This window comes from Hemitrygon akajei, chromosome 3, assembly GCF_048418815.1.
Source record: "Hemitrygon akajei chromosome 3, sHemAka1.3, whole genome shotgun sequence".
Taxonomy (NCBI): Eukaryota; Metazoa; Chordata; class Chondrichthyes; order Myliobatiformes; family Dasyatidae; genus Hemitrygon; species Hemitrygon akajei.
The window spans coordinates 14,798,652-14,813,940 of record NC_133126.1 but is presented as its reverse complement, the minus strand read 5'-3'; the positions used below and the strand labels follow the sequence as shown (position 1 = coordinate 14,813,940).

General features: G+C 44.1%; 1 protein-coding gene across 5 annotated transcripts in view; it reads left to right on the top strand.

The window, feature by feature from the left end:
* The first annotated feature begins 11,485 nt into the window (after positions 1-11,485).
* The window catches only part of ccdc85ca (coiled-coil domain containing 85C, a), a 285,768-nt gene continuing 281,964 nt past the window's right edge, over positions 11,486-15,289 (top strand). For 2 of the 5 annotated variants that reach the window (XM_073039217.1, XM_073039218.1), the window contains exon 1: positions 11,487-12,940. In XM_073039217.1, coding sequence (XP_072895318.1) covers positions 12,244-12,940 — 697 coding nt within the window. In that variant the 5' untranslated portion in view covers positions 11,487-12,243. Of the gene's footprint in view, positions 12,941-15,289 lie in introns of all 5 variants that reach the window. The other 3 variants (XM_073039216.1, XM_073039213.1, XM_073039215.1) reach the window with 3 other exon arrangements.

Here is a 15,289-nt window from a genome sequence, read left to right as displayed (position 1 = left end):
CATCATTTCCCACCAGGGGGCGCTAATGTAAAAACATACACAATCCATCGAAAGGCAGTTTGGTTGAGTTGTTGTCAATTCTCTCATTTCTTCGCAAGAGTTATATTTTGCCCCCAAAAAATAAAAGAAGCTCAGGAAAAGTTGTTCTTCTTTTGTTTTATAACGGGCTTGCAGGGATTTCCAGACCAACCTGCTTGGGTATTGCACCGTGGCAGACAGACACCACAACAGGTAGTCAAAACTTCTTGACAAATCACTGGCACCATCCGACACGCCATCAATGACATATGTACAGAAAGGTGCTGAAAAAGGGCATCATGAAGGACTCACCACCCTGCACGTAGTCCCACTCCCATCAAGGGGGGGACTACGTAGTTTCTGCGCCAGGACCGTCAGACTCAAAGACAGTAAATTTTCCCCAGCAGTAAGGCTGATCAACACCTCCACCTGCTACCCCCCACACCCCCAATACCACTACTTTATCATTTTGTGTTCATCTCCTTATGTACAGACACTCCTGTGCCTAGCATCACTTTATAGATAGATAGATAGATAGATAGATAGATACTTTACTTTATTCATCCCCATGGGGAAATTCAACTTTTTTTCCAATGTCCCATACACTTGTTGTAGCAAAACTAATTACATACAATACTTAACTCAGTAAAAAATATGATATGCATCTAAATCACTATCTCAAAAAGCATTAATAATAGCTTTTAAAAAGTTCTTAAGTCCTGGCGGTAGAATTGTAAAGCCTAATGGCATTGGGGAGTATTGACCTCTTCATCCTGTCTGAGGAGCATTGTATCGATAGTAACCTGTCGCTGAAACTGCTTCTCTGTCTCTGGATGGTGCTATGTAGAGGATGTTCAGAGTTATCCATAATTGACCGTAGCCTACTCAGCGCCCTTCGCTCAGCTACCAATGTTAAACTCTCCAGTACTTTGCCCACGACAGAGCCCGCCTTCCTTACCAGCTTATTAAGACGTGAGGCGTCCCTCTTCTTAATGCTTCCTCCCCAACACGCCACCACAAAGAAGAGGGCGCTCTCCACAACTGACCTATAGAACATCTTCAGCATCTCACTACAGACATTGAATGACGCCAACCTTCTTAGGAAGTACAGTCGACTCTGTGCCTTCCTGCACAAGGCATCTGTGTTGGCAGTCCAGTCTAGCTTCTCGTCTAACATGGACATACATTCAATCTATTTAGAATTGAATTGAATTGAAAATACACGTGGACTAAGATGTTAACTGTCCTGTACTATCATCAGTGGGATCATCAGTTGATCCGCCACCTGTCCTCAGGAGTTTTGGCCCGCTTATGATTGTCGTGGTTTCTCGTGCCCCACAAACGACCAGGAGACACAGAAGATTCTTCAAGAAGTATTAAACTTTAATTTGCAAATCAAAGCTGAGACAGTCATTGAGCTAGTCGCTGATTGCCCACCGATCCTTGTACATAGCATTTTTTATAGCAATCTCCTGGTTTAGTTGCATTAGCATATCCAATTGGTCTACAGTTGTGTATCACAAGTACATCCACCACTATTGTTTCTACCCATTGACTTAACCCTGTTCTAATCTACATCTCTTAGCTACCTCTCATTAACACACCATTGTCTTCCACATTCTTAAGATTTCATTCTCCTACTAAATTGGTTACATGCATAGCAAATAACAAGTTCAAAGCTGACTACATAGTTTTGGTTACACAGCAAACAATGCAACTTTTATACTCCAATATGATCAAGACTCCCTCGAGGTGGTGGGCCAGCAGTGCTAAAGCACCACCTCCCACTGATGGTCTTAAAAACTTGACATCGGCCTCAATCAGAGTTGCTGGTCGCTTCCATCCAACAGATAGTCCCCTCTTCAGGTGTCTATGCAGCTACTGAAGGGTTTACAAAAGATGGACACACTGTCCGACCATCTGCCCCTCTGGACGTACTTAGTCTACACCCATGATGATGTCTGCCTCAGCTACAGCCCTGTTATCTCCTGTATTTATATTTATTGTGTTTTCTATCGTTATGCTTTTTACCTGATTGTGTTTTTTTTTGTGCTGCAGCGAACCTGCAGTAACAATTATTTCATTCTCCTTTACACTTGTGTACTGGAAATGACATTAAACAATCCTGAATCTTGAATTAAGGGTGATTTATTCCTACTTCAGTTTTGTGAATTATAAAGTCAGAATCAGAATCAAGTTTATTATCACTCACTTATGCCATAATATTTGTTGTTTTATGGCAGCAGTACAGTGCAAGGCGTAAGAGTTATTACCTCACTGAAACAATCACTTCAGCTTGAGACAAGTGCATTCCTGAGCTGGTCCCCCTTGCCTGCATTTGGCCCTTAGGCCCTTAAACCTTTTCTATCTATGAACAGGTGGCATCTGTGTGGCTAAGCACAGCTCCAACACCATTTACAAGTTTGCTGATGACACAACTGTTGTGGGCCATACCAAAGGCAGTGATGAATCAGCACACAGGAGGGAGATTGTAAATTTGGCTGAGTGTTGTAATAACAACAACCTTCTCTCGATGTCAATAAGACCAAGGAACTGAGAGCAGACTTCATGAGAGGGAAACTGGAGGTCCATGAGCCAGTAATCATCGGAGGATCAAAGGTGGAGAGGGTCAATAACTTTAAATTCCTGAGTGTCACTATCTCACGGGACCTGTCCTGGACCCATCATATAAATGTAATGGCAAAGAAAGCACAACAGCTCCTCTACTTCCTCAGGTGTCTGTGGAGATTTGGTATGTCATCACAGACTCCTATAGATGAGTGGTGGGAAGTGTGCTGACTGGCTGCGCTACAGCCTAGTATGAAAACACTGAGCAGAGAGTCCTACAAAAGGTGGTGGATTCGGCCCAGTACAGCACAGGTAAAACCCTCTGAACCTCTGAGCGCATCTACATGAAATGCTGCCGTAGAAAGCAGCATTCACCATCGAAGATCCTCACTACCTAGGCCATGCTATTTTCTCACTACTGCCATCAGGCAGAAGGTACTCACACCACCTGCTTCAAGAACAGTTACTACCCCCCCCCCCCCCCTATCATCAGGCTCTTGTACAAAAGGGAATAGCTACACCCATTCTACTTCTGGTGTTCCCACAACCGAAGGTCTCACTTTAAGGACTGTTTATCTTGTTACTTCACGCTCTCATTATTTATTGCTATTTACTTATATCTATCTGCATTTGCACAGTTTGTTGTTCATTGATCCTGTTCATTGTCACTGTTCACAAACAAGAGATAATCTGCAGATGCTGGAAATCCAAGCAACACACACTACCCTGAAGAAGTTTAAATCTTCCCTAGCACAGGAGTTCAGTGAAACCCCCCTCACCCTCTGTGGCCCTCCTTTTTTTAAGTTCCTCCAGCATTTTGTGTGTGTGTTATAGTAACTGTTCTATAGATAAGCTAAATATGACAGCAGAAAAAGAAACACAGGGTTGTAAGAGGTAACATGTACGTACTCTGATAATAAAGTTTAAGAACTTTGAACTATGAACATTTGATGTTTTGGGTTGAGACCATATGGACTGAGAGGCTGATGAATCTGAGAACCACAGATCCCTCCACAAATGGATCAAATGGCATCACTTATACAGAGTTCTTATGAATTCCCGATGCATGAAGTCCAGAATCTCAATTTCATCCTAAACTCTCTTTTGTCACCTACAGGTCAGTTTGATCAGTGTTGTTGTTAGAACAAAGGACAGTACAGCACAGAACAGGCCCTTCGGCCCACAATGTTGTGCCGAACCAATTAAATCAGTAATCAAATGGCTCACTAAACTAATCTCTTCTGTCTACACAATGTCCATACCCTATTTTCACACGTTCATGTACCTATCTAAGCATCTCTTAAGAGCATCTAATGCAGTGGTTCCCAACCTTTTTTTAGCCATGCCCAACCTAATCGCCTCTAAAATCCTGAAGCCCCCCGTGGTGATATATAATTCTTATTATTCAAAAAGTGAACTCCTATTCACCTGGAGGAAGCCTAAAAGACCATTAACTTGGTTTAAACCAGCTTCCAAAGAACATGGCATTCATGAAAGAGAAAAATAAAAGAACCAAAGGACTGTTAAAGTTCTGAGGAAGAAATTACTAAGAAATTGTAAAAAAAAGAACATTAAGTGATATTAAAATAATAATAATAATAATAATAATAATAATAAATAAATAAAACAATGCTGATTCGTTTCTACAGCATACAAAGACAGATACACCGTTTAAAAGAGATGACGCAATGTACACACCTTCACACCACCAAGAACCGAAAGCTACTGCAAAAAGCAGCATTGGCGCGACCTCGTACGAGTTTCTTACGCGTTTGGACTTGTTCATTCGTTCCTTCCTACATCAGTCAATTCATTAATTTAATTATGAAAGCCATTTGATGGTTGTAATGATGGTGATACACTATATATACAGTACATACGCAATTACTCATGTACATACACACAAGTATTTTTATGTATGCATACTGTATATACACATATGTATTAACTCGCACACACACATACTCACACAGACTTACTAGAAAAAATTCACTGTTAATAACTCATTCTCGAATTGCCCCCCTTAAAAATCAAATTACCCCCCTGTGGGGCGTACGCCCCACATTGGGAACCACTGATCTAATGTCTACCACCATCCCAGGAAGCACATCCCAAGCACATACCACTGTGTAAAAAACTTGCCCCTCACATCTCCTTTAAAATTACCCTCTCTCACTTTAAATGTGTGTTCTCTGGCATTAGACATTTCAATCCTAGGATGAAGATATCCTGTGTCTACTCTGTCTGTGCTTCTCATAATCTTAAAGATTCAAAGTTCATTTATTATCAAAGCATGAAAGCAGTCTACAACCCTGAGAATTGTCTTTCCCACAGACAGCCGTGAAACAAGGAAAACCATGGAACCTGTTCTAAGAAAAACATCAACGCACAAAAATAAATCACCACTCCAGAAAAATCACCCAAGTTTGTCCAACCCCTTTCCAATCCAGGCAACAGCCTAATAAACCTCTCCAAAGTGCTGATATTCTTCCTATAATGGGGTGACCAGAACTGCATGCAATACTCCAGATGTGGCCCAACCAGAGTTTTATAAAGCTGCAACATAGCTTCCTGACTTTTGAACTCAATACCTCGACTAATAAAGGTATGCCTTTTTAATCACCCTATCAAGCTGTGTAGACTTTTTTCTGGGAGCTATGAACTTGGATGCTCCTCTCCGTGCCTTCTGATGCATTGGGAGGCAACCTTACCGTTTCTGTAGCATTTGTCTGTTTCTCTACGAGGCACAGTGGCTAGCTCGCCACTCAGCTCGTGGATGGGGAGTGTGTAAGGAGCTGGCCGGATTCGAACCAGTTGCCTTGAAGTCCGGTGCTGATGTCACTAAACCACCAGCTGGCTATAGGTCAGGATATTCCCAGGAAAAAGTCAGGATGTCACTAATCTTCAAAGCATTTTTATCCCATTGCTAAATTTGCTAATGAATGATTTCATGGCAGTTTCACGCCATTTCCATTTATGCTATGTGCATTTTGAGAATTGCTTATACCGTAACCAGCTCCCAACTCTTCCGGTTCTTAAAAACAGCAGATAAATCTAGTGATGGCAATTCTGATGAATTGTCATTGATCTAAAGCATTAACTGAGCTTCTTTGCAGATGGTACATGACCTGCTGAGTATCACCAGCACTCGCTGTTTTTATTTTAGTGATGCTAAAGTAGTTTCAAAGCACATCCTGGGCGAATCATCATTCACCTCAAGTACTTTCAGCACAGGTTGCTTGAGCTTGCAAATTGACTGTTAAACTGCAAACTGAAAGGCAGGTTTCAGATGTACCTTGATAGCTAACGTGTATGAATAATTCAGTCAGTGGTGAGACTGGAAATCTGCAGCGGTCTGATCAGCACTGGTGAGCTGAGGGCAAGAATTCTACAATTCATGGCGTGGTGAGGACAAGAGTAGGCTGCAGGTGTTGAAATCTGCAGCAAGATTAAAAGTGCTTCCTGAACTCAATGGCTCAGGCAGAATCTGTGGAGGCAACATTGGTAAGACCAAGGAATTGATTGTAGACTTCAGGAAGGGGAAGTCTCTGGGACACACACCAGTCCTCATCAAGGAATCAGCAGTGCAAAGGGTGAGCAGTTTCAAGTCCGAGTCTCAATGACTCTGAAGATCTGTCTTTGGTCCAACACACTGATGCGCCTTTGCAAAGGGCACGCCGATGGCTTTTTTTAATCAGGGGTTTGAGGAGGATTGGAATGTCACCAACGACACTCGCAAATTTCTACAGGTGTAACGTGGAGAGCGTTATAACCAGTTGCATCACTGTCAGGTACGGAGGGGGCACTGCACCGCGGCAGCAGGTTGCAAACTCAGCCAGCTCCATCACGGCACTGGCCTCCTCTCCATCAAGAACATCTTCAGAAGGCCATACTTCTAAACAGCATCCATTATTAACGATTCTAGCATACAGCACAGTGCAGCAAATGTCTTAGGTACATATATATAGCTAGAATATTCCTGAGACATTTGCACAGTACTGTATTACTTTTATGTCTTGTACTGTACTGCTGCTACAAAACAACAATTTTCATGGCATATGTTGGTGATAATAAACTTGATTCTCATTGTGAGGGAGGTGTTGCGGCCTTCATTCTGGGTTTAGATCCTTCTTCTGGGATGTTCTTTTTCTTGAATAGTGATAGGAACATGAAGAGAAGCTATTCAGGGTCTGCACAAGTTCTGCCAAGTGGTGGAACGTGTCCCTAGATGGGAAGTCAGGATAAAGGGGTCAAGTCGAAATATCGACAGCCCATTTCCCTCCACAAATGTTGCCCGATTCACTGCGTTCCTCCAGCAGCCTGTTTTTCTGATACTGACTTAGAATTTGGCCAAGAGGCCCTCCACCCCTCTGCATCTGTAGATTAGAGTGAACGGAGGAAAGATTTAAGGATATTGTTACTTGCTGAAATCCTCGAATCCTGAACCACTTTGTCCATCAGTAGTGAGTCCCAATGCTGCTGATGAAAGAATATTGACTTGTAATATTAACTCTGTTTCTCCCTTCACGGTTGCTGCCTGACCTGAATACTCACACCTCAATGTTTCCATTCTGTATTTTAAAGTATATATTTCAGACTGAGTAACCTTGCGACAATAATTTCCTTTGAGATAAATAAAGTTCATCTTATTTTATCTTACTCTATTTCCTTTCTTTCTGTTTAGACTCCTTAATCAGATAGACCAGACTGCATGATCAAAAAGAGATTTCTTTACCCAAAAGCCATTGTAGGTTTCTACCCAAAAGGGATTGTGAAGCTCAGTTGCTGCATATATTCAAGAGGGAATCAAAGGATTTTCTTTAGACATTGAGGGTATCAATTGAAGATTCAAGATTACTTATTGTCATTCACCTATATAGTGTAAAGGAGACAGAAATGAGTGCTATTCAGATCCAATTCAGCATAAAGAACAAAACACGATAAGCGAAAGAACACATAAAAAATAACAAAGTTCAAAGTAAATTTATTATCAAAGTGCATATATGTCACCATATACAACCAAGATTCATTTTCTTGTGGGCATTCAAAGTGGATACAAGAAATAAAACAATCAATAAAAAACTGAACACAAAGATGGACAGCCAACATGCAAAAGAAAACAAACTGAGCAAATGCAAAAACAATATATAAACAAGTTAAAAAAAATACTGAGAACATGAGTTGTAGAGTCCTTGAAAGTGAGTCCACAGGTTGTGTTCGGAGATCAGTTCAGTGATGTCATGTGTGAAGTTATCCACGCCAATTCAAAAGCCTGATGGTTGAGGGGTAATGACTGTTCATAGACCTGGTGGTGTAGGTCCTGAGGATCCTTAATCTCCTTCCCAATGGCAGCAGTGAGAAGAGATCCTGGCCTGGATGGTGGGGGTCCTTGATGATGGATGGTGCTTTCTCGTGGCAGGGTTCTTTATGGATGTGCTCAACGGCGGGGAGGGCTTTTGCTGTGAAGAAATGGGCTGTATCCACCGCATTCTGTAGGCTTTTTCATCCTTGGACTAGTGGTGCTTCAAAGGATATACGTTAGTGCAGGAGAGGATCATAGAGGTGAAAATCTCAAAGAATGGTAGACAGGTATTTGAATGGGGTCAAATAACCTCTTCCCATTAGAGCAAGAATGAATATTCTTCTCACTTCTGCCATCAGGTGTAAAGTACGGGAGCCTCAGGACTCACACCAGATTCAGGAACAGTTATTACCTCTCAACCATTATGCTCTTGAACCAGTGGGGATAACCACACTCAATTTTCCTTGCCCCATCATCACTGAACTGTTCCCACAACCTAAGGACTCTTCATCTCATCTTTTTAGTATTTATTGCTTATTTATATATTATTTTTCCTCTTTTGTATTTGCAGAGATTTTTATTTTTTACACACTGGTTACTTGTCCACCCTGCTCAGTGTGGTTTTCATTGACTGCTCTTGGATCTATTGAGTACCCCTGCAAGAAAATTAATCTCAGGGTTGTATACGGTGACATATATGTACTTTGAAAATAAATTTACTTTGAACTTTTGAAGAGAGTGTCAGGTAGGGAATGAAAGGGTATGCGGAGAGGGACAAATCATAAACACAAGAAAGTCTGTAGAAGCTGGTAATCCAGAGCAACACACACAAAATGTTGGAGGGGCTCAGCGAATCAGGCAGCATCTATGGGAAGGAATAAACAGTTGACTTTTCAGCCAAAACTCTTCTTCAGGGCTGAGTGAAAGGTCTGGGTCCAAAACATGGTCTGTTTATTCATTCCCATGGGGACTCCCTGAGCCTTCTGAGTTCCTTCAGCATTTTGTGTGCGTCAACAAATTAATAGGAGAAATGGGAGGGGGGGAGAGTGAAGGATGGTGGTGAGACAACTGACAGCAAGAAATCCATTTAGCTCATTCCAAGATAATGAGGCAATGGCTACAATCTTTTACAGATACTACATCAAACAAGTGAATTTTCCATGTTAGCCCTTGACAACATCCAGCCCCAAGTTGCAGCTTTTAAGTGTAGCCTGTCAGCTGTTTGTTTAAGTAACTTTATCACATTATCCTTTCAAACTGGCATTTTGGCAAGTGGAACGTCTTGCAGTCCTGCACTGTCGACCACAAGGAATGTGTATTCCTTTCTAAATTGAGCACTGTATCATCTGTTGCCCGGTAAATTAAACCATGGAGTTAAGTTCTCTGACGCCCTGTTTTGTGGGTATTTTGAAGTGTATTAAAGTTAAAACTTCAAAGTAAATTTACGATCAAAGAACATACATGTCACCACAAACAACCCTGAGATTCATTTCCTTGTGGGCATCCTCGGTAAATCCGTAATAGAATAATAACCATGATAGAATCGATGAATGACCAAACCAACTTGGGCAAATGGCAACAACCTGTGCAGATGCAAAAAGAAGTCAATAATGCCAATGAATACAGAAGCATTGAATATTGAAAGCATGAGATGCAGAGTCCTTGAAAGTGAGTCCATAGATTGTGGGAACACATACAAATGGGAACATTACAGTGACGGGGCAAGTGAAGTTATCCATTTAGTAACTGTTCCTGAACCTGGTGGGGAGAGTCCCCCGAGCCTCTTGTACCTTCGACCTAGAGGTAGCAGCAAGAAGAGAGCATGGCCCGGGTGGTGGGGGTGCTGCTTTCCAGTGACAGCGTTTCATGTAGATGCAGTTGGGAGGGTTAATGGTGCGTAAATAACACCTAATTTACCAGATTTGAGAAATTATCTTATCTCGTGTGCGTAGCATTTGAAGAAGTCACTTAGAACTCCCTCATTAGAGGACGAGGCGGGAAGATAGCCTGGGAACAAGTTTCCAACCTGCTCAATAAATAATTGCGAAGGGTCACGGATGGATTATGACCCCGTCCTGCAACGCCGGGGGAAATTAATTCCACTTTGGACGGAGACAGGTTCGCGGTGTCACTGATTTCAATGAATAATCCCAGCTATCGGGGGCGGGACGCTCTAAACAGTCACAGGAGACAGCGTTAGGCCAAGGAAGGGAACTAAAATTCTCAGCGGTCTTCTGTTAAACAGGTGTCACATTTAGAACATTATTCCTTGGGTTTCTTCTCCAGAACGGGGTGGACAAGTGTAACACAAAATAAGAGCGAGCACGCGATTTAAGAGCGAGACCAGCCACCAGAGAGTGACTGTCTTCGGCCAGACCTTTCCACGGAGTTCCGCCCTCCTTACTCGCACCTGGCCAAAGACAATTCCTGAATCTTAAGTCAGGGGAATGGAGACGCGAAGTGACCTTTTCTCCTCCTTCTCCACCACGTCCCCGCAGAATCCGCTGAATTACTCCAGCAGTTGTGTTTACCCGCATTTAATTAGGGAATCCCGCCTTCATAACATGAAGGTGACGAGAGGAAACCCAAAATAGCAGATCTGAGTGAACAGAAAATACACTTTGTTTCTAAGGGTTATTCGCAACAAAATGGACGGAAAGCAGTGTCTCTTTATTTTGGATCCGAATCCCAGCGTCCTCATTCTCCCGTGCCTCCGGGGAACTTTGCGGCCCGTCGCGACTGTTCTGGTTGGTCGAAAGAAATGTCAGATTGATCGTAGTAGCTAGGATATCTCCAAGGAGCGAGGCGTCAACAAGGCAGTACCCATCATTAAGGACCCCCATCGGCCAGGTCCTGCCTTTACCATCAGGAAGGAGGTACAGAAGCCTGAAGGCACGCACTGGAAAACTCAAAAACAGCTTCTTCCCCTCTGCCATCCGATTTCTGAATAAACATTGAGCCCCCACTACTTCTTTATTTCTATTTTGTACTGTTTTCTCTCTGTTATTATGTATTGCATTGTGCTGCTGCCGCAGGATATTACAGTACATAATTTTAAAAAAAACTGTGCATTACCACAACAAATATATGTGGTAGTGCAAATAAATAAAGTGCAAAAAGAGAGCAACAACTAAATAGTGAGTTAGTGTACATGGGTTCATTGTCCGTTCAGAAATCTGATCTCCTGTTCTACCTCATGCCCCTTGCGCTTTATTTGCCTACCTGCTCTGCACTTGCTCTGTATTCCGAGTTCTGTTTTACTTGTTACTGCCTCGACCTACTTCTGTACGACTTGATACGTCTGGCTATCACGCTAACAAAAGCTTTTCATCGTGTCTCGATAAACCAACACCAAAATAAAAGTCGGAATCCTAGCTGCTCCGCGCTACAGAATTGGATAAACTGGAGGTGTCAAATGGTTAATGTGGGAATAGTTTAAGTGATGCCCCACGCATTATAAACCTGAACGTGTGCGGAGAGAGCCCAGTCCCAATATGTGTGTATGTGTGAGAGAGAGAGACAGAGAGAGACAGACACACACACACTCACTCACTCACTCACTCACTCACTCACACTCCAAATCGCTCTGACTACCTGCCTTCCTGCCTTTAATTCTGCTTGTCTTCACTATGATTGGGCGCCGTTGAGCGACTGACACTACCATTGGACGAGAGGCGTCAAATTCAGTGCCGGGGAGGAGGGTGAGAGAGGCTGAAGTTCTTTGTTGCGAGTATCGATTTCAGGAAACTAGTTGCACTTTGCTGTTGCCTTGGCGCTGCCCTTGGAGAGCACAGACCGCCGGCCGTGTCGCCCGAGGCTTGGGGACGCATCCGAGAGCGAGGTACGGTCGGAAAGCTCTCCACCCCCTCCCCCCGGTCCACGTTCGGCACGATCTCATTCTCTCCCAGCCGGAACGAGCTTCACGCCATCGTAAACCAGTTGACCTCACGGGTCTGGGATTATAATTTCTATTTTAGCGACGGGCAGAGGTGGAGTTTTGCCTCAGAGCATCGCGGAGCCGACTAGGACAGAAGATCGCTCGCTGCGTGTGTGTTTTTATTTTCTCTGTGAAAGATCTTTGCTCTCTCTCTCTCTCTCGCTCGCTCTCTCTCTCTTAGCTGCAGCTTTCTAACCCCCTTGGGGAGAGACCCAGAGGGAGAGAGAAAGAGAGAGAGAGAGGGAAACGAGAGAGAGAGAGAGAGGGGGGAGAGAGAGAGGAGTGGGGGACGGGAGGTCCATAAACAAAACAACATGAATTGGATGTATCCCAGAGTCCGGAGGTAAATTGGGTGCTAAAGACGGTTGCATTAAGACACTGAGAGGTTTATAAGGACGGTGTGAAATATAAAAGGGATATGGCTAAGAATTCACCGGACGGGTCCAAGGAAGATCTGTCGAAGATAGCGGACGAGGAGCTGGTGAAATGGGGTAAGCTGGAGCTGGTGAAGCGGCTGCGGCGGACGGAGAGCGAGAGGATGAGCATCATGCTGGAGCACGGGAATCTGATGAAGGAGGTGAACCGGCGTCTCCAGCTGCACCTGCAGGAGATCCGGGGTCTCAAGGACATCAACCAGCGGCTGCAGGATGATAACTCCGAGCTGCGGGAGCTGTGCTGCTTCCTGGACGACGACAGGCAGAAAGGCAAGAAGCTGTGCAGGGAGTGGCAGAGGTTCGGCCGCTTCGCCGCCAGCCTGCTGTGGAGGGAGGTGGGCACCTACCAGCAGAAGCTGGCCGAGCTGGAGCGCAGGCAGGACGCGCTGCTGGGCGAGAACCTGGAGCTGAAGGAGATCGCGCTGATGCTGGACGAGGAGCGCAGTGGCGCCGGCAGCCGGAGCTCCATCGACAGCCAGACCAGCCTGAGTAACCTGAATGGGGGCTCCGGACCCCGGGACGTGGGCGACGGCAGCAGCACCTCCAGCACCGGCAGCGCCGGCAGCCCCGACCACCACCAGCATCCCAGAGCCGTGGATAAGGGCGCTCCGCTCAAAAGCTCCAGTGACGATCTCTCGGGACCCCCTCCTCACCACAGGAGCATTCCCAACGGGCTGAATGGTGAGTCCTCACCTTTCCTTCTCTGTTTAACATTCCCGGTCTGGGCAGCGTTTGGGGGTTTAGTAAGGAAAGGACTGCATTGACACGCTGGGCCGATTGGCCTGTTTTATGTGAGTCTTCATTAAGAGCTTTCCAAAGGCAGATTTAGCGGAGGAACTTTTCCTCTGGGGTAGGAGTGACTAAAATAAGAGGGTGTTGGTTTAAGGTGAGAGGGAAGAGATGTGGGGCAACTGATGAGAACGAGCAGCCAGACAGAGGAAACTGTTGAGGCGAGTACAATGACACTTGGAGGTGCAGGATAGCGAAGGTTAGAGCAATGAGGAACAAATGCGGGAAATGGGACTGACCTGCTACTTAGTTGGGCCGAAGGGCCTGTTTCTGTTCCGCATGACTCTATGACTAAGGCGGCAGGCAGATCTGAAGGAGAACATTAAAACAGAGAGAGAGAGTGAAGGGTCTTCCGACCCTAGGCATTGGCCGATGGAGTGATTAACCCCATCACTAGGAAGTCAGAGTGGAGGGTGGCGGGCGGGGCTGCAGAGGACTGAGGACCGAGAGGTATTGTACAAGAGTAACCGGGCCAGTTAGACATGGGTAACTGAGTTTTGGATGACCTCGAGTTAACAAGTGTCGAGGACGGGGGGTGGGGGGGGGGGAGTGCTTCAGAGTCGGCAAGTCTGAGGGCTAAGATGTATCGGAATGGTCGGTATTGCCGGGAGATATGAACAGTTATCCTTTCTGTGGCAACAATGTTAGAATTCGCGGGAAATGCTGTCACCATAAACTTCAGTGCTTAAGCTTGGGCAAACATTTCTTATTGAAGAAATAACCATTTGTGAAAGCCGTCATAACCGCGAAGGAGTGCCATCTCTGTATGTCTGAAAGTGGAGCGTACCTACTAAAAGTTTTCCGAGAGCTTTACAGTTCTTACTGTGTTGACTGAAGGAGTACGTTTACATGTTGCGGAGTTGAAACATTCAAAACATGTACTGAGAAATAAAACAAAGTATGTACCAGGGATACTGGAAAACGGAAATACGCGCCGAAAAAAAACCTGGAAGTCACCCTCCTCCTTCCGTCTTCTTCAATTCTCCACTCTGGCCCCGCTCTTCCCTCTGCTCTTCTCCTTACCTGCCTATCACCTCTCCCTGGTGCCTCTCCTCCTTCCCTTTCTCCCGTGGTCCTTCTCCAGCCCTTTACCGATCACCTCCCAGCCTCTGACTTCATTCTCCCCTCTCCGGCCCACTTGGTTCCACCTGTCATCCTCTTCCTCTCCCCCACCTTCTTATTCTGTTTTCTGCCCTTTTCCATTCCAGTCCTGAAGAAGGGTCTCCACCCAAACCGTCGACTTGTTCATTCATTTCTATAGATTCTGCCTCTCTTGCTGAGTTCCTGCAGTACTTTGTGTGTGTGTCTCTCTGCAAGCTGGTCAAACAGTGAGATTTTCTGAGGACTTTAACTATGAATGACAGCTTGACCGAAGTATTTTCAACATTTCTCTTTTACTCTGTAGTTTTCCAGTGACCGAATTACGTAAAGTCTAGAAATTGTTTTCACACTTTCCTTTTTCAAGATACCGTTATCTGATTTGAATATAATTTGGTACCAAATCAAACCAGTAAGTATCGGAAGTACTTAGCGGGTCAGACTCCATCTGTGGCAAGAAAAAACAGCGGTAATATTCAACTTGACCCCAGTGAAACGTTAACTCTGTTTCTGTCGCTGTTGATGCTGTCTGACCTCCGCCTTATCAGTAGTTAATGTTTTCATTTTAACCTCTGTGCTTTTTTTCTTTCCCTGTATAAATACTGATTTGCTGAATTTCCTGTATCTTTCTTTAAAAAACGGAATATCTGAAATAAATATAACATGAGACCTTTCCGAATAATAAATTAGTTTCAACATTTCAGTAGTTTTCCATCTTTGCAATTAGCCAGTACACATCAGCTAAAAAATATTCCCAGTAATCTCTTATCTGCGATATACATATTTTCCCATGGTGTGCAAAAGTACACCATTTTTTTTTTAGTTTACTTTAAAACATACTTAATTGCAGTCTGCAGTTCCTGTCATTTAGGGAGGTGGACAATCGATGTGGCTGGTTCGCATTTTGGAAACTCATAGCAGACACAGTATTTGGCATCTGGAATGAAAGAAGCATAGAACACGTTTTCATTGGAACAATTCATACAAAATGCTGGAGAAACTCAGAATCAAAATCAGGTTTAATATCACTGACTTTTTATCCTGAAATGTGTTGTTTGGCAGTAGCAGTGCAATGCACTATATAAAATATACTACAAATTACAATAAGATATAAATAAATTAAATTAAATAGCTGGTGCAAAA